The 27,799-nt window shown below is 37.0% G+C and overlaps 2 protein-coding genes across 2 annotated transcripts; both read right to left on the bottom strand.

Annotated features, from left to right (window-relative positions):
- Positions 1 to 73: 73 nt before the first annotated feature.
- On the bottom strand, positions 74 to 2,745 carry LOC144665406 (uncharacterized). The gene is made up of 2 exons (XM_078526663.1): positions 2,229 to 2,745; positions 74 to 1,081 (listed from the first exon to the last, which is right to left on the bottom strand). The coding sequence occupies exon 2, from the start codon at positions 1,065 to 1,067 to the stop codon at positions 615 to 617; it is 453 nt and encodes a 150-aa protein (XP_078382789.1). The 5' UTR covers positions 1,068 to 1,081; positions 2,229 to 2,745; the 3' UTR covers positions 74 to 614.
- A 12,839-nt stretch (positions 2,746 to 15,584) lies between these two features.
- On the bottom strand, positions 15,585 to 25,177 carry LOC144664896 (uncharacterized). Its single transcript, XM_078526102.1, has 5 exons — positions 24,760 to 25,177; positions 23,591 to 23,814; positions 21,490 to 21,790; positions 17,449 to 17,499; positions 15,585 to 16,484 (listed from the first exon to the last, which is right to left on the bottom strand). Exons 1-5 carry the CDS (start codon positions 25,175 to 25,177, stop codon positions 16,432 to 16,434), a joined length of 1,047 nt encoding a protein of 348 aa, XP_078382228.1. The 3' UTR covers positions 15,585 to 16,431.
- Positions 25,178 to 27,799: the final 2,622 nt, after the last annotated feature.

The following is a 27,799-nucleotide window of genomic DNA, read 5'->3' as shown; positions in this document are numbered from 1 at the left end:
AGAGGAAACAATTTTAATAAAGTCAGGGCCGTTACCAGACTTTTGGCAAAGACGAGGCAGGATTTTGCTAGGAGATTCTGGGAGCATGTCGTTCAGAAAGTTTGGAGAACTAGAAACTCTGAAACTCTTTCTTAAACATTTTCCAATAGGCATTTCTTGAAAAAAAATCAACCTTGTTCAACTGGGGATTATTTTCCCAACCAAACATATTTTGTTTTTCATTTTGGCTTAGAATCAAGTGGAGGCAAGTGCTTCGTCTTGCCTCTTGCTAGTTACGGCCATGAAAGTGATAGCTCAAACAAATGTATTTCACGCGCTTACAAAATTGTGAGTAGTCGTCAGTGTTTTTCATAGCAGCTGGTAGACTGTTTAAAACTATAACAGCAGAGTCACGAAAGGTGTGTTTGCCTTTGGAAAGCTCAAGTCATGACTGAAACTGTGCACGAAAACTATGTACATAAAATGTAACACCTTAAATCATTTGTTTAACCCTCCAATATTTTTGTGTAAGACATCTTAAAATCAAACCGTAAAAAACACTGTCGACATTTAAACGACGCAACTTGAAGTCTTGACAAAGGGTCGAAAATTGCTCGTAGAACAGCCATCGCAGATCAGACATACAAACCATATACCTCAGCACATGTCTTCTCCAGGCCGTTATCTGATTCGTAGCAGTACAAGTAGCCATATAAGTCCTCAGTAAACCAGACTTGAAATTTTTGGTCAGTTGTCACGGACAAAGGGGTAGAGAAGTGATCAAAGATGAGCTCTGGGGAATCAGGAGTAGCCCATGGCAGGTTGTAATAACCACAGTCAAGCGATCCTCCCTTCAAGTACTCGTTTTTTGGCAGAAGACGATTTCTGTTGGAATCAGTGATGTGTGTCCCCATAGTGTGAGTCAAGGCTGCGTATTTACAGCCCCAATTGGAATGATGGTTTGATGCACAGCTCACACTGCCACTGAGGTATGTTAACTTGAAGGTGATGACGTCACCTGACGCTGGAATTCTAAAGCTGCCATAACTATCACCTTTGGCTCCAAAGCAAACTGTCGATGGGGTCATCTGAATCCAGTTTTCTAAAAATCATATCACAAAGAGGTAGTGTATTTTGAATCTTTGAATACAATTTTGTCTCGAATACTTAAATATTTAAACTAAAACGCAGCGCAATTGCATATTAAAAAATGAAACCGCCGACAACCAAGTTTCATTTACTATGCAAAAGTTCAGTATAGAAAGTTTATAAGGTCTTATTTTTAACCCTCGGACGGACAAGCAAATTCATACCCCCACCATTCGTACAGGGGGAGGGGGGTGGATGGAGCACCTTCCCCGGAGTTTTCGTTATGTTAAGGCCTAGCAAAATTATTTTGCACTGAGAAGAAAGCCCTTAGCTAACTTTAGAAGATGACATAATTTTAATTGGATGTTACATCATATGACGTCACGTGACGTCATTAGAGCCGCCATCTTGGATCCGCCATCTTGGATTTCAACATGGAATGGAAAAATAAACAAATTGTGCATTTCTGTTTCAAAACACTTAAAAAAAAGAAAATGTTAAAAATCACATTTTTGGCATGACCTGCTTGTATTTACGGCGTTGCATGGCATCGTCAAATATCATGGACACATGGTTGACATATCAAAATTTCCGCAAAGCAAGAATGAACATCTGCTGGAAGTTTCAGCATTGTGGAGTAAATCCTTTTTTTAAAAACACTTAAAGGGGGGGGGGGGGGGGGGTGGTGGCATCCAATCCCCACCTCTTGTACGTCCGAGGGTTAAGTGTCCCGTGCTTAGTTTCAAGAACCCTTTTTGCACAATGTTCACAAACCAATCAAAATGATGCCTCACTCAAGAATGCTCCATTTGCTCGCAAATAAAGTCATAATTAAGTTATCGATGTGTGGCGCATTACATTGGAGAATTTATCCCTAAATTCGGAATTCTTTTTTTTTAATTAAGTAAAAAAACAAAACAATAAAAAGTCAAGATATTTCAGGTATAGTAGCAAGTTAGTACACGAGTGAGCAAAGACAAAGAAAATGTTTCTGATATTGAAAAAGGCTAACAATAAGAAAATCAAAGATCTTTCATTTTGCGTTGGGTCTGGTAAGAACCCTGATAACTTTTCTGACTGGTTTTGATGTCATGCGTGTATCTACAACAAAAAATACTAAGTTATAAATACATTGAAACTGATGTGCATGTTGCATTTACCATTTTCACAGTGTGTTCCTCTATATCCAGCCTGGCAGTTACAAACATATCCGTTAATCTGGTCAACACACACTCCTCCGTGTAAACAGGGAGTACTGGAGCATTCGTTGACATCTGGGTAAAAAACGATTTATTTAATTTGTTTTAAAGTAAATGGTTTGAACCCAGGAGTATCAGTAGTTCGTATAGTGTGATCGTCCGGGTGAGAGTAGTTCTGAGAAGAACTGTTGTTGGTGACTGACGTTTCGACAACCTGAGCGGAAGTCATCTTCAGAGTCAAGTGAAAAGGTTGTTGTCAGTCGATTATTTTATAAGTCTGGTCCGTTGAAGCTGATTGGTCAGCTAGTTAAGCCGTAATGTTATTGGCTGTAAGACTCGTGTAAAGTTTGTCATCAGTAATTGGTCAGTTTCGATCCGTCTATTGTTAGTCTAATTAAGTCGTTCTGTTCCGTCTATTGTTAGCCAAATTAAGTCGTTCTTTTGGCGGTTCGTTTGTCGCTTCTGTTTACGTCGTGAATAAGTCGTTTGTAAGGTGCCGGTAGTTGTTGACATCTGTTGATAGGCGTCTGTTCTAAGTTTGTGTACCACTAGCTTTCCAGGGACAGTCGTTGAAAATAGTTAGTACTGTAGGTTAAGCATTCAGCGGAGTCCCAGTCGATTTTGTGTTTAGTAAGTCGGTGGTGTTCAGAAATGTGATTGTTGACATCACCATTTCTCGTCGCTCGTTTGTGTTCAGTCAGTCTCGTGGTCAAGTTCCTACCGGTCTCTCCGATGTAGGAGGCCTACATCGCATGCACATGCTCCGACTGCCAGGCCTCCATCGAAACGTCAGTCACCAACAACAGTTCTTCTCAGAACTACTCTCACCCGGACGATCACACTATACGAACTATTAATTTTTTTTATCAGATATTCTTCACGTCGTGGTGGTATCGAGATTTAATACCGCATTAAAGGGACTTATTACGTTCTAAGAGTCTGATCAACAGCTAATCTCTCTTTAGAATATTATGACCTTCTTTAAGGCACCAGTTTCGTATTACACGTAAGTTTTTGTGTAAAAGATTACATCTTTCTCGATGGACAAAAAAAAGGGGACAAAGAAGGCGTAAATGCCACCACCTGGCACTATTATGTCACGTAATGCAGATAAACCAAACGTCCGAAAGTTCACGTCCCCTGATCGTCACTTCAAGATACTGCACCTTATCACATGATTAACATAATAAGAGGGCTAATAACTTAAATCAATTCCATAAATGAAATGCTAAATGAAATACTAAATAACATAAATAAAATACATGATAAATGAAATACTAAATAAATGAAATGCTAAATGACAACCACTGACAAAAACATAATATCAAGAATTTAATGTTTTCCCGCCTTCTCACAACAACGGAATCATTTCCTTAATAAGTAATGGCAAAACTGGATATAAGCGTGCACAATCCGCCATTTTTTTGAAAAGGGAACCCGAATGAAACACGCACGAAGTAACATGGTTAAGTCTTTTACATTTTAGCAGCCAATAGGCAGCCAATAGGCAATAATGTCAACAACAACAAAACATTGTAACTATGCCACGTTACAGGGAAAGAAAATTTTTAGTTTTCTTGATAAATAGATGAGCGTTTTAAATAGAAATCTCAGTGGATTATCTTCCTTGTTACATTTCGTTTAAAGGATGCTGTAGCCCACTTAAGCTTTACCCGTATGGGAAGACTAAGTAAGAAACAGAAGAGACCCGACTTGACTTGAGTACTAGAACCACGTGGGTACCCTGCCATAGTCAATATTTGTAGCGCCACGTGGCCCTCGCGCTGTATACTCTGCGCATACATTCTTTGCAAGAGTTATAAAGCCTGGTTTTCACTAGCGCCACAAGCGCAAACACAAGCGCAAGGATAACAGCTCTTATTTCACCGTGAAAACGGCCTCATTTCAAGTAAAAGCACAAGCGCATTGCATTTTGATGTTTGTGCTTGTGCTTGCCGTTGGTTAAGGATTAAATTCCAAAGTTCTTACATCTCTGAAAACCGCAACCGTTGTGTTTACGAGAACAAAGGAGTTTGCCCAGTAAAAAAGTTTAAAGTACTCGAGATAAAATAAAATAATAATAATAATAATAATAATAATAATAATAATAATAATAATAATAATAATAATAATAATAATAATAATAAAACTAATAAAAAGGTAACTGTTACCATCCTGGCAATCCTGTCCCTTGAAACCAGGAGTACAAAGACATCGATATCCTTTGTTTGTAAATCCCACCTGGCAGGTCGCGTTATTGTGGCATGGATTCTTACCACAGGCGTTCTTTGATGTAAAGAAAAAATAGGAAAATCGAAAAAATATTTTTAACTAAAACACTACTCAGTCTCGTTTGCACAGTAAGAAATATACTACATAGTTAATTATGAATGCCGATGAAAAACAAAAGATTTCTGAGGGATTGGTTCCACCGAGGATGAATTAAAGTGCACCTAACCCCCGAAACAATACTTTCAAAATTGATTCTACCCAGGCTTTTAAGCATACTTGTTTTACTTATAATTTATCATTATTTACTCGCCATTACCAGACACCAAATTTACAATAAAAATTGTGGAAATTGCGAGTATTATGATGATGCTTTTTAAATACTGCTTGTGTGAACCAGTCAAAATTTGTATATTGAATGAAGAATGGGTAGACGTCATACTCATTAACATATTGGAAAAATAAACCTTCATAACTTAAAAACATTGAGATGAAGAAATATTTAACCGTTCAACTCTCTAACTCATGTACAATCAATTTTGAAATTATTGTTTCGGGGGTTAGGTGCACTTTAATAGATAACTATTCGTCAAAATTTGAAACGGTTGCCGCTTTAACTGATGCAAATGACTGTTAGCCGTGATAACAGAATTCTGCCGAACATCCTTGAGGGGGACCCCATGTCTAAACGTTTCGATTGTGAAGCGTTCCCCGAGCTGCGTGACCATCCCTACCATCTTCTCAGAGCACTTTGGCGAAGCAAGAAAGCCCAGGGGGGTACTCCGACTTGTAAATGACGGGGATAATCGAAGGATTTTTTTGGGTTTGAAATTTTCGATTCCGGGATTTTTTTGGGTTGGAAAATTTGGCAAGTATTTTTTTGGGTATCTTAATTTAGATAGGAGATTTTTTGGGTATTAAAAACGAACTAATGTGCCTTGGCGCGGCTTTGGCGTATTTATGGTATGATGAATAAACAAAACGAGCGTTCTTTGTGTTATTTTATTGCACCTCCTGGCAATTTAGGGGTAATTTGACAAGGGATTTTTTGGGGGGTTATTTTTGGTTCAGGGATTTTTTTTGGGTAATTTCGGAAGACTAAGGGATTTTTTGGGTCCTGAATTTTGCCTCCATTCGATCATCCCCGTCCTTTACAAGCCGGAGTATCCCCCCTGGGCAAGAAAGTGCTTTTTATTTCATCTGTTTCACCAAAGTTAGAAGAGGGGACACAGAACAATTATCTCCTGGAATAACGATACTCAATGAAATGACACTTCGACACTCCAGATTCTATCTTAAAATTTCTGTTGTACACGGTCGCAAACACGTGACCAAGCCAAAACAATAACAAACAGTTCATCATTTGAAGTTTGCCGAATTTTGTAACCAGTCCCCTCAACTAACAATGGTAACGGCAGGCAAGACTTTGTGTGCCATGGCCTTTTGAAGCTCTTCGGCATATACGACACAGCAAGTACGAATTGTAGCTTTAATTTGGCAGCCTCTTTAAGTTTCTTTCATGTAATTCGAAGCCGAGTACGGAAGGCTTCGAAGAGCAACAAAGCATTGTGCAACTAAAGAGACATAAACTACTTGAAAGGTTTTTTGGGAAAAAGAAAAGGTACGACAAGTAGTGGCGTAAGGTGGATATTTTTGCATTTAAAAAGATCGCTCGGAAACTATCGTGAATTGCCGAAGATGTTTCGAAGTCCTTTGACGTTACCAAACAAATATTTGAAGTTTTCTGTCACCCGCAGTATTTTCCCTTACATTCTGCACTTACCTCTGATCCCCGGTAAAGATAATTTTGCCACGGCTTGAGATCATCAGGGTGTTCGTTGTAAGTTGAGTTGTTCAGTTCACATTTAGTGACAGTGGGAGATCCACTAATAACTTCCATGTTGTAACTGACACAGTTGGGTTCCATGAAGCAAAGCGCACCGCAGAAGTTATTCACAAAGGATTCGACAGTTCGTATCACGTGGTTCATAAGTCGTTTGCCATGAAAAGAGAGGGCGGCTCTGAACTCCAATTGACGGCATGTGTCTGCGAAAGATTTAAGGTTCAGTGTTTAGCAACTTTTAATTCCTTGAATACACGAGGTGGATGACACCATGGCTGGGCACCATAGCGACTTTGCCTTTGTGTCGCATTCTTGCTAGGTTTTCACATATGTAGTGTTCAGCTTGGCCAGCACTACGACTAATTGTTACCAGTCCTTATGGAATATGTCTCCAGGGGATACAAATTTCGTGTTTAAGTGTCCCCTTATGTCTTAATGTCCCGTTATAGAAAGTGCCTCTCCCCTTTGCTGGTTAGCAAAGTTGTGTCCATGTAAAAGCTGAACCCTGTCTTAGTCGCCTTATAGAAAGTTCCCCTTGCTTGTTACCATGGTTTTATTCACGTGCGAGTACGATCACTATGCACTGGGTTCCCTTTATGCAAAATGGCTTCCTTTGTGGCTGTTAGATATCAAGTGAGGTCTGAAAAACGACGAGGTCTCATCGTTATGCGAACTTGGAAATGTAGTGTTCGTGTTAGCCTGCGTTGCAGACGAACAAAACCCCGGTTATATCCGTCTGCGAATTAGAGCACAAAAGCTTGTTCCGGCCCCCCGCGTGTTACCAGGGATTTCTATAATTACCTCTGATTGGCTCTTGAAAAGAGCTGTTCTTTCGTGCGCCGTTATTGGCCGAGTGGATCTTGTGAAACAATAGTTACGCGTTCGATGAATACCAGATACCAGTTACACTGAGGCGTTCTTGTCGTATAATTTGTATATTTGCCGCTCTGTGGAATTGGTCATCCAATTTATTTCGCTATTCACTTGTTTAGAAAGAGCACTTTATGCTGTAAGCTGTATTATTTGGAGGCGTTTTAAGTTGCGTAGAGCCATAAGACTGTCGCTTTATTAGCAAATGTGTAGAGGTCATAGTCTGCACGGCTTTTCGTTTGTATATTTTGACTCTTTTGACGCCTCTGTGTTAAATTTGCCATATACTATTGCGGTTAGTCTTTAACCCTCGGACGTACAAGCAAACTCATACCCCCACCATCGTACAAGGGGGGGGGGGGTGGATGGAACCCCTCCCCGGAGTTTTTGTTATATTAAGGCGTAGCGAAATTATTTTGCTCTCAGAAGAAAGCCCGTAGCTTACTCTACAAGATGGCATAATATTAATTGGCTGTGACGTCATATGACGTCACGTGACATCATTAGAGCCGCCATCTTGGATCCGCCATCTTGGATTTTAACATTTTCTTAGAAAGTCAAAAAATAACGGAAATTGATGCAAAATCAAGTCAGAATGCTTATGGAATGTTAAAATAAACAAATCTTGCAATTCTGTTTAAAAAAACTGGAAAAAATAAAGAAAAATGTTAAAAATGACGATTTTTAGCAAGACCTGCCTGTATCTATGACGTTGCCATGGCAACGTCAAATATCATTGACACATGGTCGACATATCAAAATTTCGGCAAAGGATGAATGAACAGCTACTGAAAGTTTCAGTACTGTAGAGTAAATCGTTTTCTCAAAATTTGGAAAAAACCTCATGGGGGGGGGGGTGGCATCCACCCCCCCCCCCCCCCTTGTACGTCCGAGGGTTAAACATTCATGTTTGCAAGATATTTTTTGAGCTCTCGAAATAGTTGCTCTGATCCTAAATTTTCCGTGAAGATGTCGACTACTTGCATTCTGCATTTGTAACGCCGGGTTCGGCTGTTTGTTGTGTTGCAAGGTCATGTTGCTTCTCATCACGGATGACGGATGGTTCGTTGTGTGACATCCTTTCACCACAAGACAAAAGACCTTTTTGCTTGTCAGTTGTTTTTTTTTTCGAACCGGTTGCTTTTTACCGCTTCAAACGCTTTTTCTCGCCGATTTACCGTGATCGCCGCAAGTTTATTGTGTATCTGTTATTCATCAAAAGCGTAACTATGGTGTTACGAGATCCATTCGACCAATCACGGCGCACAAAAGAACGGCCCTATCGAAGAGCCAATCAGAGGTAATTATAGAAATCCCTGGCAACACGCGGGGGGCGGAACAAGCTTTTGTGCTCTAATTCGCAGACGGATATCACCGGGGATTTGTTCGTCTGCAACGCAGGCTATGTTCGTGTGTATGTGTACGTGTTAATAATCTCGACGCAGCGGGTGAAGGTGCTTCAACGATTCAATTTTATTCTGCATCAAGTAACAAAAAGTAATTAACATTTTTGGATAAACAACAATGCATGTTTACGGTGACCGTCCTAAGATTCAATTACAGTCCGACCTCTATTAAGCGGCCACCTATTAAGCGGCCACTTTCCAAAGTCCCAATTTATTTGTCACTAAACTGCTGTATTTGCTACCTCTATTCAACGGCCACCTCTATTAAGCGGCCGCGGCCACCTTTTTGCTTTCACAAGTGTATTATTTATATAGTTTTTACCTCCTTTAAACGGCCAGCAAATTATCTTTCCAAGCGAAATGGTGACAGATGATATATATCGTCCCTGAAATTTCTCGCGCTAAATTTTTTCACATACTAACTGTTGATGTAAAAAGGCCTAAGAAACTTGTCAACGATGTTTTGCATATTTTTCTGAACATTATCAACTCGAGGAAATACTGTACATTTCAACAACGTGCCCTCTGTGTTAGAGCTATGGGCTGGAAATGCACTTGATGTTTTGTTACAATGAATTTTGGATTAATCTCTTTAGGTGTGCACTTTTTAAAAGCATTTTGCTATATAGTGCCAATAAAATCTTGTTTACTGCCATTCCTATCTTATTTATATTGTACTTCTATTAAGCGGCCAACCTCTGTTAAGCGGCCACTTTTCAAAGTCCCGAGGGTGGCCGCTTAACAGAGCTTGCACTGTAACTTCTAAAATATTTAATGAACATCGTAGTAAACATCGGAGGTTACCCTAATATAAGTTCTGTGAAAATTAGCAGTCATTATTGAAATCTGAGATTTTTTTGACCCAAGGCATGTTACTTGGTATTTGTCAAACTGTCTTTAGGAACTTTCGAGTATTATATTTTGAATAAGAGTTGATAAGGTCTTTTAACGAACCAATTATTTCTATTTTTTCTAATTATAACAATTTCTAATTATCTCTTCAGTGCAATATCAAAGATACACCTGACAAGAAAAGTCCCCTAATTTATTAAATTTTTGCTACAAATAGAAGTAATTTCACTTTTTTGCTTCCTGTAGATGCTAGAATCCTACACTTGTGGACATTGTACGGGAAAGTGAGTAGTTTTGTGTCTGTTGTGAGTAAAAAAATGTTTTCTATTTTCTGACAGATCATTCAATAATTCAAGAGAAAGTAAACGTACTCTTTGCCCTTGCCAATGCACAGAACATTGTGTTAAATTAAATACTGAAAAAACCTTATTCACACTACAAAATTCTTAAGAAATTTGGCTTAGAGCTGACAGAACCACACGAAATGTTTATATTTGGGAAGAAAACTTATCATCGTCGTTATCATAAAAATGAAATACACAGCAAGCATATGCCTTTTCTCTCCAGGGGCCCTAAGGTCTGTAGTTGTGACTTGATCATAGTGAGCTGTATAACAGTTCGTTTACTTTTGTGATTAATTAATTTCAAAAACATGTTTTCTTTGCGACCAAGACGTACGCGTCATTATTTTTCTTATGGTGGTCATAGAAGAAATAAATGACATAAAGCCTGACAACCGCATATTCCTATTCATGACTTAATGTGCTTGTTTATAGCAAAGATTTAAAAATATCGGTATATGTAGCAGTTTGCTATGTTTTTTTTTTAAACAAAATTCATTTTGTTTATAAAAAGCCCTATTGTAAGCCACGGTGAGTTGTTGACCTTTCGGTTGTAATTTAGCAAATTTGAGAAAAAAATCTATTTTTTTTTTAATATTCAAAAAGAGATTTAAATAAATGGAGAGATGTCCAAAAAGAGTTTAACGTTTAATCATGTATTGTGTTAAACTTCTTGGTCAAAATTATCAGGACTCTCTGTTAAACGATATAAACCTTTCAACTGATGTGTTAAAATTTAAATACCAGCATTATCAACAACAGAGCTAAACATCCGTTGCGGGATAGTAAGATAAACATAAACCGTAATCCTTTTAATTTCTACCTAACTAACCGCCCTCCAAGTTGCATGTCAGTTCTGAAAGTGTTGTTGATATAAGTCAGGAAGCAATTTCTATCGGTTGATTGTTTACAGAATTATACGGATGCTGAAACGAAGATTATATCGATATTTCGGTAATTGAGATGAGAAATGAAATCATACTAACCTTCTTCGCCCGTCACATCAGCCGTAAGGAAAAATAACAAAAAGAGGATATCGAAAAAGCCAAAAACGCCCATACAGCAAATAATTTTGGGAAAGCAGGGATCAATTAACTCTGTTTAACCTTTTTAAGCACATATTGTTTTGACAGGCCCCTTGTATCCTGCAGAGAATATCTTTTAAAATCATACATTTAGTTATGAATTTTTAATGACATTTCGTTTGTTAGTGTGTTAAGCTCAAAAACGGGATCGGACTAAGTCACGAAAAGCGAAAGACCGAGGAAAATCTTCCGTGGAGATACCATCTCGAGGTAGAAATGTTGGTGGCAGAAGTGCAAAATACAGTTAAGAGTAGAGTTGCTCCAAGTCTCTCGTTTTTCTTTGTGTTGAATAATCAATATATTGCTTTAAAAAAGATAAACTAATTTAATCGCGTGTTTAACGCCTCAAAGAATCTATTTGTCCGGAAGATGACCATTAGGCTTAATACACGTAGTAGCATTTTCCCAAAATGGCCTCCAGTGTACATTTTAAGTTTCAAACTGGCCGTTTTATGGTAGATCTGGAGTGAAAATGAGGTTTAATCTACGTGGTGGCATTTGAAATCACAAGGGTCAAAACTCTTCATTTTGAGTTTTCCGTGCGAGGGAACTCATTTGATCCTGCTAGACCACAAGTGGACATAAGGATAAATACACGTGCATGGTGGCATTTTCCCAAAATGGCTACCAGTAAACATTTTAAGTTTCAAACTGGCCGTTTTTGGTGGATCGGGAGTGTTTATAGGGTTTAATCTAGCTGTTGGCACTTAAAATCACAAGGGCCAAAAAATTTATTTTGAGTTTCCCATGTAAGGAAAGTTATTTAATTTTGTAAGGCTTGTAGTTACCTTTAGGCTGAATTCACGTGGTGGCAGTTTCCCCCAAAAGGCCGACAGTGCACGTTTTAAGTTTCAATCAGTCTGTTTTGCTGCATCTAGAGTGAAAACAAGGTTTAATACACGCTGTGGCATAAAAAATTTTGGGCCAAAAATCGTTCCTTTAAGCTCCCCGTGTGGCACTTTCTTATTCGATTATTTTGGACCTTTAGGCTGAATCCACGTGGTAGCGTTTTTCCAAAAAGGCCCAAACTGTACGTTTTTTCTCTGTTTCGCTTGATCGACCATAAGAAAATATAATAAAAATCAAGTTTAACTAAACAACCTCGTCCAATAATTGATTTTTATTTTATTTTCTATTCAAAGAAGGTTGGAGAAAATCTGACGATGGAGACGAACGTGTCTTCTATAAAATTTCTCATATTTCTTTATCTGGCATTTCGAAAACGTTGCAAAGGTGGCGAGGAGATCTGTTTCACCCACTTTTGTAATAATAAACCACTAAAGCCTAGTTTTCACTAGCGACGCAAGCACAAGCGCGATCACGCAAACTCAGAGACTCAAAGGACAGTACAGAATGCAATATGGCCAATCAATCGACAGCATGATAATAATTTTCCAGGGTAATTTCACTTGAAGTCAAACGAGTTCACCTTTCAGTTCAGTATTGAAGCAGCAAACGTGATATTTGTGCTTTTCGTGCAAAGGTTTGTAACATGATACCTTTGTTTTTCTCTTAGACTGCTATGATGCGTTTAAATCAAATTAAATAGGCCTTATTCGTATTCTCGGTATTGGACTGGAACTAGCTTGCAATGGAGGCTCATGCGGGTAATCTTTTGAAATGCAAATGACATGAAGGTGTTTTTAATGATATTCCCCCGCATGAGCCTCCATTGCAAGCTAGTTCCAGTCCAATACCGAGAATACGAATAAGGCCTATTACACCACGGATTCTACAAGAATCATACCGCATTGTCCCCTTCAGCATTTAGAAAAAGACCTAAAAAATTACAAATTTTTAGAACAGTGCACAAGCAGAGCACAAACTATTAATTACAAAGCATAAAATGTCGAAATTGCGACTTTCCCCCCGAAATTGTCGCTAAAAATTGCGGCTTTTTCCCCGAAATTGTGGCTAAAGCATTTCGTGCACCAGATCATGCTCTCGCCACGGTCTGGTGAACACGTCACACGCTCACTCAAGCATGAAGCCGAGAAGCACGTCATGTGAAGATTTCTTTGAAGAAATGTCGGAACCGTCGCGAAAGCATGTTCAAACACTAAAGCGGCAGAGGTTTTACAAAATAAAACGGAGGTTAGTTCAACCGATGGAGAACAAATCAAAGAAAAGGAAGTGACGGATGTAACATAATATTGTTGTTTTTCTCGCAGATCGCTGCGATGCCTTTTAAGTCTAATTAAATTAACGCCACGGATTCTACAGGAATTCAACCGCATTGAAAGGTACACCACGTTAGGCTTTAATACAAAATTTCTAAACACGTCCCTGTTATTTTAATTTTCGATAGCTTGAATTTCAGTTTGATATTGAAACAGCAATCGAAATACTTTTGTTTTTGTCAAAAACATGTAACATACTTTTGTTTTTGTCGAAAACGGATGTAACATGATGATATGGTAACGTGATTTATTTTCTGCAAACAAGGCGACATTGATATTATCAATTAATTATGAGATGCTAGATCACCTTTTCTAACCCTTAAGAAAACAGCGTTGCCATATCAAGAATTATTTCACATGAACTGCTATGACGCCTTAGTGTCTAATTCAATTAATTTGTGGTTTTAACTTGGGGCCACGGAGTCTACACGAATCCTTCTGCAGAAGGAAAACGCAATGTTCGTGATGTAAACGGATGAGCGCATGCGTTTAGCACAAAGTATTTTTTTCCAGAAAGAATTGTACCACAAGGAGAGCATAGTGCTTTCTGAAACAAATATATACCTTGAGTTCTTCAATTGTAAGTATCGTAATGTACTCCCCGATTTACCAAGGGCACACGATCAGGTTCTCTCCATCCCCTCCCCCCTTTACATAAATAATTAATTAATTGATATTTATTAATTAATTGGTGATTAAAAGTTTACACCGCGTTAGCGGTTTAGTGACTTAGTGGTTTAGGGGTTTAGCAAACGCCAATCCACCAAACCATCACAATAGTGCATTCTGCACTAAAAAGGACAAATTTTGATCATTTTGCTTGTGCTTGCCACAAGCACAAGCACAAGCATCAAAATGCAATGCGCTTGTGCTTTTGTATGTGTCGAAGCCCTTTTCACAGAGAAATAAGAGCTGTTATATTTGCGCTTGTGCTTGCGTCGCTAGTGAAAACCAGGCTTAATGTAAAACTAACCACTAATGCATTTTTTTTAAATATCACCACTAATGTAATACTTACCACCAATGTAATAAATATCAACCACTTATGTAATACCAACTACAAATGTACGAAATATAAACCACTAATGCAATATTAACCACTAATGTAATAAATATCAACCACTTATGTAATTGTAATACTAATCACTAATGTAATAAATATCTACCGCTAATGTAATCAATATCTACCACTAATGTAATAAATATCAACCACTTATGAAATTGTAATACTAACCACTTATGCAATATTAACCACTAATGTAATAAATATCAACCACTAATGTAATACTAACCACTAATGTAATACTAACCACTAATGTGTAACAATTATCAGCCACTAATGTAATAAATATCAACCACTAATGTAATAAATATCAACCACTAATGTGTAATAAATATCAACCACTAATGTAATAAATATCAACCACTAATGTAACAAATATCAACCACTAATGTAATAAATATCAACCACTAATGTAATAAATATCAACCACTAATGTGTAATAAATATCAACCACTAATGTAATAAATATCAACCACTAATGTGTAATAAATATCAACCACTAATGTAATACTAACCACTCATGTAATAAATAATATATAGATTTAGGCAAGCCTAAAAGCGGAGCTCCCAGTTATTTCCCCTTAATAATTTGTTAGACTGTTTTTTATTCATGTTATTTTCTTTATATACGATACGTATCCCTTTTCACCATGAACAACAGCACCAAATAAGAGTTAAAAAATCGATCAATCAAAAATATCATTAGTAGTCTATGCATAACCTTGGTTCTAAAGATACACTCGCAACTCTCAAAGTTAAACAAGAACAAAGAAAGGGTTGCTCTAGAACATATCCATACCCCCATCATAACTGGTATGTTACAGCTGTACATAACAAAACTGGAACGTTTTGCATGTAGCTTCCCCCTCCCCCAAATGGGGGCCCTATACGATGGAATGGTGACAATGACAGTCTTATTATTGCCTAAGGGACCGGTCATTATTTATGTAGAGGGGGGAGGGGGAGGGAAAAAATATGTTGGAAAGATCAAAATTTCGGTAAGGCCCCCCCCCTCCAGGCCATGTAAGTAGCAAGTGACCCCTGCTTCTTTATTATATTTACGTGATGACCCCCCCCCCCCCTTCACCTCATATCTCCCTTTATATGCCTTAAGTAATTATTAAATGCATGTAACATACAATCTTAATTGCACACTTGTTCTGGATACTCTTTCAGCAATAGGGCAAATTTTGGATGAGTTATGTGTATAGCAAAAATACCTCAATTATTAACTCCTTAACTTTGGAAGTGATAGTTTTTACAAATTATGCTCTCATGGTGAACACAAATGTAATACCGGTAACCATGCAAAATATAATTCTTTTCCAATGATTTTCCTTAAGTGTAAAAGAACTACTTTCTTGTTGTTATATCATGTGTTATTACTTCTTGGGCTATTGCAGTGATAATCATTTTGTAAAAAGAAATAATTGCAGTCAAACCAGATATTAAAGCAGATAGGTCTGGATTCTTTATTTAACTAAAACTTGAGATAACAATGGAGTTTAGAGTGCAAACAGTATTTCTGTAAAATACAAATCACTAAAGTTGTACATAATAGTGGAGTTTAAACAAAAGAAAACAATAGAAATTATAGCATAAAATTGTACAATTTAGCGTCACTGTTTCACTTATAGTGTTTGCACTCTTCTATTTAACTGTTTTACCCAACTCAAACTGCTGATCCCCCTAAATCTTTATAAAATATTTTAGCCCCCCCCCCTCTTGCCACTCTGAAATAGCCTTGACCCCCCCCCCCCCCTCTACATAAATAATGACTGGTCCCTAACACCAAAAATAACAGCTTCCTGCTAGCAAACTCAGTAAAAGGTAGTGGCAAGCAAAATATTGACATTCCAGATGTCATTCTGCCAAATAGGGTCCCCAAAACGATAACACCTTTTTCCTTTACGAGTCCCTTTGCCCTTAGCTTTATTACATGTAAACTTAGCAAAAATTCTGGAGAGGCATAAATACTGTTTGTTACATGTAGTTCTAAACTCAGGTATAGATTGCTTGGCAAAAATTTTACCATGCCATTTTACCATTTTACCAGGCATTAAGAGATTGATGAAATGTGTATCTCATTATCATAATTATTGTTCTTTGCAGTGTGGGCACTGGGAATTAAATGTTTAGGTAGCATGATGATTTTTTTATGTACATGATTGTACCTTATCTGGCTTTATTTCATCAACTTTAAAATTACACCTGTCCTTATAAATAAATTGTATTCTACAGACAGTACATTTGTACATGCAATGAAGAATAAAATATAATAATCTGATTGTTCATTTATCTCTTTCTGTGTCTGCAACTCTGTGGAAATTCTGCTACCCGTGTTAACCCTGAAAAAGGCAAAAAAGACATAAGATTTGTTGATGATCATTGGCATCAAATGAATGTTTATAATTTTAAATTAGCTTAAATTGTTCAGAACACTCTGCAGATGCATAAAAAAGAGATATATTTTTCCAATTTTTGCCTGGGCCAGGGACTGTGTTGGGGGATATGTTCAGAAACAAAAAAATCCTTTGACCTACTGAAGGCATAAATAGTGCTATCAAAAAGACCTGGCATATAACTAAGCTTTGGTGGGTGTTTTGGGGTCAATCACTGGCTAAAATTCATGATTTCCCTATTAAATGAGGTGTCTTAAGACTCTTACATGTATATTGCTCTCTGACAGGTGCTGTTGAAAGCACTGTGATTAATTCCACGAAAGCTTACATATTCTCCCCTTTCTTAGTGATGTAGCTAAGAAAACACTACGCTGGCTCATCAACAAGCCCAACTGTGAAATTTCAGCTGAGTTAAAATTCTATTTCTTTATTCGCCTAGTACCACAACAAGACAATTTATGTTAGGTTAGGGCTTAAGCTTACATGTAGATATTAAGATTAGCTGTTAACAAGCGGAATTTGAACAGGTCAATTTGCACTTCTCCCACAAAATAATTACAAGTATTTCAGTAATTTGTCGGGTCAGGTAGCAGATCTTGTTGGGTTTTTTTGCCCTCCTACCCCTCCCCCCATCCCCTCTTTTCTTGAACACTGAAAACATTGCATTTTGTATGTATATTTACATGTGCGGTTACATGTAAATTGTGTATATTAAATTCCAAAATAGGAACCATGATTTTAAGGAAACATTAACTTACCAAGCAGTTAAAACACTTATCATTTTTCAAACCCCAAAATTTTACACTTAAAAAACAAGTTTCATGCTCTAATGTAGATTCACATAAACTAAACTCTGTCATAGAGCATTTAGAGAAACAAAGGTATAAACTGACACTAATGTAATGCTTACCTTCATCATCACAGACATTAACTGCACCCCTTGAATTCCTGTTTTCCCTCACTAAAAACAAAATGTACACAATATCAAAAACCCATAAAAGGTATGGAAATCCTAATATAGCAAGTTTTAGAAATGAAACAGATTTGCTTATATGAAATTAATGATAAACTCAAACTGCCTCTTACAACCTCCATAAATACCGGTCACTCAATTAACCTCGCAAACCTTGATGTACATTTGAATGTAAATGTATTTTAAATTTGCTTTAAATGATATTTTCCTCATTGCAGACAGGCACATTTTAAACTTTTTTTTTTATTTCAGGATCGAAAACTAACCTGCTACTCTTGTAGAAAAAATAATTCAGGCAAAAATATCTGATTAGTCACTGCTTTAGGCTGGAAAACTTTGAAAGGATTAAAAAATTGTACCAGTCACAACCATCAAGATAGCAATGCTAATAGCCACAATTCCCCTCTGGTTGTCCGGGGCAAGTAGATTTTCCTGTCAAGCAATTAATTTTTCATGCCTGCTTGCATAATGGGTAAAGGCCCAGGCATATCATGATCATCTGACTACAAGTTAATTATACAGTCACAAGTTTGCTAATACATAGTGTCACATGCACTGTCCTAGGCCAACAAAATTTGAGAGCTGCTTGTTGACCACAGGGCAAACTCGAATTTTTTTCCAAGTCCTTATCCTATATTATAACTGATCAATTTGGTTGTTATAACATAAAAAAGTTCATGATCTTACACATAACATATTAGTGCTTTTTTCTCTATTGTAATTTACAAGAATCCAGGCGTAGTCAATCGATAGAAATTGATATCTCAAATCTGTCGATACAATCGATATCTATTGATATGAATCACAAATTGATAATCGGTAATCGATAACAATAGAACTCACAGAAAAAAATATTATCGATTGTTATTGATTGAGAAAATCGATGAAAATCGATACTACCGAAACAGGTAGAGCGCAAATTCAAAAACATGTGTAACGGTTGTTTTCGGCGACAAACGGCAACGATCTGCGTCACGTGGCTTTGCTTGTCAAATGAAAAAGGTAAACGAACATGGTTACATTCCTTTGCGTTCTGACTTCGTTGTTTGTGCCAAAAACAACCATTACGAATGTTTTGGAATTTGCGCTATACCTGTTTCGGTAGTATGTGGTCCTCGGGCCGCCATCAGCAATAATCATGTCGATTATACTGCCTCTTAGGCTGTCATCGATTGGTTTTCCTGATATAAATGTCCTGCCTTTGCTGTTTACAGAGAACACCATCATCGAAAGCTTCATTACATGTTGAATGAAACGTTCAGGAATGTGACTGTGTATGTTGTGGTTTAATTTTGTTTTTGGTTTAAAATTTTTCAAACCAGTTTGGTTTTTATTTTTCATTGTCTATTCATTATCATAATCTGAAACAAAGGGAAATAAAAATCAAACTGGTTTGAAAAATTTTAAACCAAAGATAAAATTAAACCACAACATGTACGTTCACCTTTTTTCATTTGACAAGCACAGCCACGTGACACAGATCGTTGCCGTTTGGCGCCAAAAACAACCGTTACGAATGTTTTTGAATTCGTGTTCTACCTGTTTTGGTAGTAGCAATCGACAGTAATCAATAACAATCACTTATACCAAGGAGCCCCTGGAGGTGTAAATGTATATTCATTTTAAGGTGATTCCCTAGTATTACATTGCGCATCCTTGCTTACTGCGCAGAATTTTACGCGTAATAAGCACGCGCAGATAAACAAAATGGTGGCTTTTTTCTATGCGGCTTGGCTCGCGCGAGAGAGAAATCATCATTTTCTCGTAAACGAGTTCGGTGACCTAGATCATTTTTATTCTCTGTTAGTTCGAAAGTAGCGATCAAATTCTTTCTATAAAAAAAAAAAACAGATCAATTTCTATGGCAGAATAATACATTATCACCGAAAAGATGCACTTTCAGCAGTATTCGCAAAAAAAATATAAAGGAAATATAAGGAATTATATGGTAAATACAAGGTCTTCCTGCTCCTAAACGAATACGGTGACCCCCCTTTTTTAATTCAAAATTTAACTTCCCTTAAGGTAAACAAACAACTGGCAAAGTTTAGTTGGATATCTATGAGCAGTTCTATTTCTAGGGAATTACCTTAAAGATATAAATAACAACTCAATGCATTGTAGGATGAGCTCTTCGGCTCATATGCAGCTATCTTTTTACAACTACATGTATTATTATCATGAAGATGACTGTTAGAGTGGAAAAGTAGTAGCAATGTATCATTTTCAGTGATAACGCCTGAGCAATGCAAAACTTCTGACTAAAGCTGTGTTCACACTTGGCTGAAACAAGACTATAGTCTGATCAGTTTACACATGAGCCGGCACGTTTGGGCAAATCATTTGAAAAAAATCATTTGAAAAAAATTATGTAAGAATTATTGCCATAGCTGAGCACTAGATGGTCACTTTCAAAGTTATTGCTTCAATAATCGGTGAAGCTTTTGCTTTGGGTATGTAGCTAAAACTGCCATGTACAGGTTTTATGATATATACTGTAGAATTCTAAAATGCTTTTACATGTTGTGATTTCCTATTGTAAAAATCCTTTTGTAGGAATTACCTGCTATTGACATACCAAAACTAAATCTGCAAAATCCATCACTTAAACTTTTATTTTTACATGTGCATTACATGACCTGCAAGTTTTAATCAACATGGCTTTTGAAACATACAAGTAGTCCATTTGGAAAGGGTAGTGATTGATTTCTTTCACCATTTACACAGTCACTTTCCACCCGTTTCTTTTGTGTGTGTGTATGTCTGTGTGTGTGTTCAAGTGTTTGATCTCCCTCAATAATGTAGATTGCGATATGAAACAACCAGCTGAGGCTAAATACACTCTTCAAATGTCTGCTCACTTTTAGGGCAGTTCCAGAAAATATCCATATACCCACCCCAAGGATGCCTTTGGAAATTCCAAGGGGGGCTGGTTGGGTTAAAAAGGCAAAGTTATTACTGAAGGGAGAGTACAGGGCTTAACTAAAAATTCCAGGGGGCAGAAGAATTCAAAAAATTATCCTTGAGAGAAAAGTTGATTAACGTCTGCCATACAGGTCGATAATCACAGTACCGGTAAGTATTATACTAAAGCAGAACATATGAAAGTCATTAAAAATATTGCAAAGATAAACAAATTTTGAATACAGACTTCTGTACTATTTCATATCAATGGCATTTTGATTTGTTTGCACTTGACTTTGATGTTGAGGTATGATTTGAAAAACACAAAAAAAGTGCTGTGACCAGCAAGAAAATAAAAATAACTGCAGTACACGTGACTAACTCGTTTGTATAACATGTATATCGACTGTACATGCCGAACAAGCCAAAAGCAAAACTAGCAAACCTACAAACGTGATATAAATAACAACTCAATGCATTGTAGGATGAGTTCTTCGGCTCATATGCAGCTATCTTTCTACAACTATTATTATCATGAAGATGACTGTTAGAGTGGAAAAGTAGTAGCAACCTAACATTAATTATTTTTCAGTGATAACGCCTGAGCAATGCAAAGCTTCTGACTAAAGCTGTGTTCACACTTGGCTAAAACAAGATTAGTCTGATCAGTTTTCACATCAGCCGGCACGTTTGGGCAAATCATGATCGAATTATGTTTATTCTGAAGCATGCATGATTGGAACAACCTCACAAGGTAGTTTCGATCATGATAAGACGAAACACATGTTCAAAATGGAGAGAAAGCGAGTACCCAAAAAATCCAAATTGAAGCCTACTATAAGACCATATGTTAAGAATAGTTGAAATATCTTTTTTTGGTTTAAGTGGACAAGATTTATTAATTGTTAATGGCATAAATTAAACAACCAAGCATGTTTCAAACTGACATGTGATTTGCACAATGCATTAACTAACATGTTAAGGTGAAGCATAAAAATTATTTTGTTGAAACATTTTACTTGAAACATGTTTCAGGTTTAATGTGAACACAGCTTTAGTTAACACCAACGTTACCTTGTATGGGTAAAAGGCTAACGTAGTGAAGCTCAAAAATGTACCCAAGCACAAGTGGCTGTTGGTGGTTGGTGTTGCTGGTGTTAGGCAAAATATCAGATGGATTTACTGGACAAATCAGTGATTCATTTTCACGACCAAGACTACTGACAACACGAATAGCAGTGCTGTAGTAGTTTGCTGCAGCTTGTAACATCAAATGATCACCCCATGTGCCATCTTTTGCCATGCTTTCCAAGTAATCACGCCATGTTGGGTGTCTATCATGATCAACAAAGCGGAATAGATGTGTTCCATTGGGCTGCAAGAAAAAATTATCACGTTACCATAAATGCTCTATCAATCCCCTGGGGTGATCACTAAAAATTACACTATAATGATACATGTGTATATATATTTATTCGGTTATAACGCGCACTCGGTTATAAGACGCACTCTAAACTTGGCAACTTTGTCATGCTGTTTCCAAACTGAAAATTTTCCAAAAACACTCGGTTATAAGACGCACCATGAGTTGGAGAGTTGTAAAGATGCGGTGATCAATTTAAGGACAGTCCTTCTTACAGAATTTGAATGATTGAATGTTGTTCATATTCCTTGGCACAATCTTCGAGTAAAAAGGTAACATTTCTTGCTAAAAAAGACGTAAATCCACTTGACCTAAAAGTCTTTCCATCGCTTCGAACTTAGCTGCTTAGTAACCTGGCAGATGTGTAGTTACCAGTGACCACTGAGTTTGTAGCTTGGTTACCAAGTTCTCAAGCATGCTTCGTATCGCTTCTACTTTGTTTATCGAGTGGTTTTGAAAGATTCTCAAGCTTTTTTGGTGTTTTCCCTGTCTTCTAAAGTCATTTCCAACATTCCACGCTTAAAAAGGTTTGTTTCAAATGAGTATTCTTGATTTTATTTGCCTGTTTCAACAAAATGCTGGCATAGACACGCGTTGCTAAAACTTGTTTATACGTGACAATAAACTTTACATTGAAACTTGCTGTTTCTTATATCTGTTTTCTTGTTCTAAAAGTCAATGACCAACATTAAGTGTTTTCATTTTTCTTGTTTTATTTGTAAGTTCCGGTAAAATGGCGGTCATAAGATTTTGTTGGGCGAAAATACCCGGCTATAGGACGCACCCCAATTTTGGCATAAACTTCCCACAGAAAACAGATTTTCCTTGAAAAAACCGTGCGCCTTGTAACCGAATAAATAGGGTATATATGTACTACATACCGGTGAATAAAGTGGACATTATTACATATACAAGTTTTCATACATAAAAGGTTTGATAGATTATAAGAAAATTATACAGCCTCCATAATTAATCTGTACTCATGTTAAGAACATTTGGCTCAAAGTGCAAGAAAAACAGATTTCAGGGAGAACAAATTATTTTTTTTAAAGCTAATGGGCTTTACTCAAGTTACAATACAATAGTTATACAAACCTACAAGTCGACTTGTAGCAGATTACTAAAAACTACAGTGATTCGCTGAGCAAAATCTGAGCAACTTAAATAATTACTTTCGTATTTCTTGATCTAGAATGCCTCGATATTTATTTCAAAAAACCATTGAATTATGTAAAAAATGTTAAAAATAGCTTATTTGAACATCTTATAATTTTCACTTTCCCCCCTTCTTTTTAATACTGAATACACTGCTTTTTATTCAGATAAAATAAATGAATGTGAATGCTCTCAAAATGCATCAGAATGTAGGAAATGCATCCAAAAAGGCCAAATTTTGTACAATTTTCTCAGAGTAGCACCCCCCTCCCCAAAGAAGAAGGTCATGACTTATAAAAATAATTTACTCTAAAGCTGTTGCTGCATACTCTGATATTTATTGAAAATCCTGTAATAATTCAGTACTACCACCCTCACCCAATTTGCAATGTTGTGTAGAATGAAACAATGACATCACAAAATGGGTACCTATTTTTCAACAATAAGTACTAAAAGGGCATATAGCACTCTTTATCTCAAAGCAGTGATAATTGCCACATAATTCCCAAGAATTTGTCTGGCATTATGACTAGAAAAAAAAATAACAATGTGACTTGTAACTGTGACTTAGGCTCGACTTACAAATCACTGACTTACCAAGTTGGAGTTTTCTGTAAGGAATTTAACTAAGTTGACTCTCAGTTCTTCTGCTGAAATTTTGACTCCTTTCACAATTTCCAGTTGCTCTGCCAGTGCAAAAAACATACAATTTCCCAATCCTTGATTGTCAGAAATTATAAATCCTTCATCTAATGCAATCCTTTGCAAATCCTTTGATCTATGCAATTTTTCGGCATCGCAGAGCTGTTGCTGCACTACACCTGTAGGCAAACAAAACACATTAATCAATTTTGATTATTGTTTGTCTATTCCCATGGAAATTTGACATTGTGGTCTAATCGACAGTTTAGTCTCTCCTGAACAACTACAACATGCTGCTTTTTGTAGTCTATGTAGCATGTTTGGATGTACATGTAAGAACAAATTAAAATTATAAATGTTAGATGTCTCATAGTCCCATGGGGTTGACTGGATTTTTCTAATACAGACACTACCAATTATGTTTGTTTGTCCATGTTGTCAGTTGCATGCACGAATGAACAGATACATTACAGATAAAATGAGATCCACAGATTATTTTAGAGCTGTAGATTATGTAAGACTAAATTAAAATCCCTCAGTCCCCCTAGTCCCCAAGGGGGTGAACACAGTTTCACTTTTAAAATACACTAAAAACACAGGAGAAAGAACCTAACATAGGCTAAAATTTGCAAATTAGATACCATTTTAACCTATTAAGCCTAAAATTTGGAAACAGGTTCTTAATTTCTACAACTGATTAGAAATGTCTACTTTGGGGAAAATAATTTGGACAAGACATTACTATACATGTATATAATGTTATGTTCTGAATGATTAGTGCTTCATTTTTACATAAACACTATGTGGTATGCAGATTTTATATAAGAAAAAGGCCGAATACCACAAGAATCTCTATAACAACAATGAAACTTTTCTTCAGAAATCAGTTAAGAACCTATTAAGAACTTAATTAGCCTAAATGTGTGTTAATAACCCTTTATGTAATAACCTATTTAGGCTAATTTTAAAAACAATAGGTTCTTACTCGCGGGTTTTTACTGTATACTGACAGATGTCATGCTGTTCTTTCTTGTTGTTATTCTCTTAGAGGAAAACAATGGCTCCAAAAAAAACAAGAAATGAATAAGACTAAATTATTTTATAACGTAACTTTTAATACTCACATTCTCCAATACGTCGCTCGTTTTGTTTCGGAACTCTCTTTCTTTGTCTTTCTTTCTCGCGTTGCTCCTCGCTACTTTCTTGCCTCTTTTGCCGGGCTCTTTCACGCTCTCTTTGTCGTTGTTGTTCGCTACTGTTTTGCCTCTTTTGCCGTGCTCTTTCACGCTCATTTTGTAGCCGTTGTTCGCTACCATTACTTGAGTTTTGCCTCTTTTGCCGGGCTCTTTCACGCTCATTTTGTCGTTGCCCTTCGCTACTTCTTTGCCTTTGTTCCCGGGCTCTTTCTTGCTCCTTTGCTCGTTGTTCTTTGCTGCTGTGTCGCCTCCTCTCTCTTGCTCTCTCCCGCTCTCTTTCACGTCGCAGGTCGCTTAAACCCCGTCTCCCCGAAGTTGAATTCCCTCTACTCTCGTTTGTCAACATCGACACAACAAGAGATTAGGACAAATAATTTTTTCTCGAGTTTTAAGCTTCAGACTGGCTGAATAAACGTATTGAATCTAGAGACTCAAGTCGTTTTGAAAGCTTCTTTGCAAAATTGAAAATCTTTGCCTACTACATTTTCCCGCCAACAAACGCGGGCTCCCCAGACAAACTCGTCCCCAGTCCTAATCAGGGCGGACGGACGGACGGACGGACGGACGGACGGAAGGTCACGTGACTACCAAACTTTTTCGGCTTGACGGGTTTCAGTTTATCTGCTTTGTCCGCATGAACCAATGGGGCTCCGCCTTCGGCGCCTTCGGCGCCGTGCGAGCTCCGCTATCAACCACTAATGTAATAAAATGCAAACCACTAATGTAATAACGTTTTTAACCTTTAATGTAATAAAAATCTTAACCACTTATATAATTGCTTAGTGGCCATTTATGTAACAAGCTTAAAAAGAAGAGCTTATTGGTTGCTGCGCTCTAAAACAAAAAGCATTAAAATGGTTCTCATTTTGGTGAAAAAAAAAAAAATCAACGTGGTTGATGTAAACATTAGTGGGTGATACACGATCCGCCACTAGGTAGTGAATATTGATCCGATGCTGTTTTTTTAGAGGAGGATTGGATGATAACATGCGATATGTTTTATTCATTTTGCATTTTAATTAATAAAAGGATGTAGGTGAACTGCGGGATGGACTTTCAACTTTCAATACTTTTTTTTTTAATTTCAGCCGTTCTCTGGTAGCTTACAGTCAATTTTATATTTTGTTCACCAACTAAATGAAACCGCCACCTTACAACTAAAAAGAACGTTTAAGAAACATATTTTGATTTGGGAGACCCTTTGGTTTTCGATCTGAATTGAAAATCTATCATCCTGTTTCAAGCAGACTCAGCGATATTCAGGTCTTCAGATATTGTTATTGACGGTGAAAAACAATTTACCGACCAGGAAACTTAAGCCATGAAATCTTCTTCGATGAATTTCACAAATGAAGCAATTCACGGCTGTGAAAAAATTTACCCATAAAAATCTTACATATTTATTTATCTGGCGATTGAGGGATCTAAAGAGAAAATAAGGTGTCTTTTTTTTTTCTCTTGGGGATCTTTATGACTCGAAAATTTCACTAACAGCAAACCACGTGACATGATTATGCGAGCTCCTTTGTGGAAACAAACCGCCCTGTTTCTTAATAAATAATTATTTTGATATAAAAGCAGCTTTATTTTATGTAGATTTAAAGAAAACGATTTTCTCTAAACACATGTATAACTCAGTGAACACCTGAAATAGTTTACGCCCATCTCAAATTTTAACATTAACAGAATTAGAAACTTAAAATACAATTGCGAGAATTATCTATGAGAGTTACTTTTCGATTATATGTTGATAACTTAATTTTTTTTCAGTCGGATTTATAACCAAAGGGCCTTTCAAAGCAGTCAAAATTTCTTTCAACTCGCCTGTTAGTCCTTACATTCCTTCTGTTATACGTTTCCTTACCTGAGATCATAGCAGAGCTCGCAGCGGCCCGAAGTGCCGCGTAGCAGAGCTTCATTGCCATAGAAAATAACGTCGCCCCAACATGGCGGCCATACTCCGGAAATCGGTTTAAGGTTATGGTTAACGTCATTTCACATCTTTAATATTGGAAATCCATATCATGTTCAATTTACAGCTTTCAAAACAATGTATCGGCTGACCAGTTTTACATGACCATATCGCGGGCTCACATATAGAACTCATCGAAAACGAATGTTTTCTAAAGTTTGACCTGGTAATAGTTAACATTGGATCGCGGGCTCAAGTGCTATACTTTCTTTCTGTAACGGTCAGTAAATTCGCATTATTTTTTTTTCTTTGTTCGTGACCGGGCGGTATTCTACAAATCCCAGCCTAGGTCGGTCCGAATTGGGAAAAACTGTGCTCTCGGCTTTGGTATCCAAGACTTTGGGCACAGTTTTTACCAATACGGACATCCCGGCTGGTGAATAACATAACATAGCGAAAAGGGCGAAGTAAATAACTGGGGAGCTCAACTTTTAGGTTTGGCTAAAGCTATTTATAAGGGTGTTCGTTGTAGAGAGTAGAGTTAGACAGAGTGGTGCCGGATCTATTGAAGACCTGGATCAGTAAAGTAGTTAAAACAAAGACGGCAAACTGATTCTGACAGCTAAAGCAGTCAAAAATAACCAAAATGGATTAAAAAACTAAAATATATATTTCGGTTTGCAATACAAACATTCCTCAGGGGTTGGGCAGAAAAATGTGAGAATGTGAGAATTTTTTCACTTCTTTTTTTTTTTCGCCCAGCCACTTAGGAAGGTTTGTATCGCAAACCGAAATATAGGGCCAAGTTTGTTCAATATATTTTAGTTTCTTAATCCACTTTGTTTATTTTTAAACGCCTTAGCCGTCAATATCAGTTTGCCGTCTTTAATGATTTTCCAACTGGTCCAATAAAGCATAGAGATTACCAGAAGTTTTATTTACAAAGGGTGTCGTAATTTGTATCACCAGGTAAGTAACTTTTTTCCTTGGAATGAGAGGATGGCTCTGCAGCTGAACTCCAGTTGACTACATACGTCTGAGAAATATTCAAAGTTG

This window comes from Oculina patagonica, chromosome 9 (assembly GCF_052425735.1).
Source record: "Oculina patagonica isolate OP01 chromosome 9, crgOcupat, whole genome shotgun sequence".
Classification (NCBI taxonomy): domain Eukaryota; kingdom Metazoa; phylum Cnidaria; class Anthozoa; order Scleractinia; family Oculinidae; genus Oculina; species Oculina patagonica.
The sequence above is the reverse complement of the archived record's forward strand: the minus strand, read 5'-3'. Positions and strand labels throughout refer to the sequence as shown.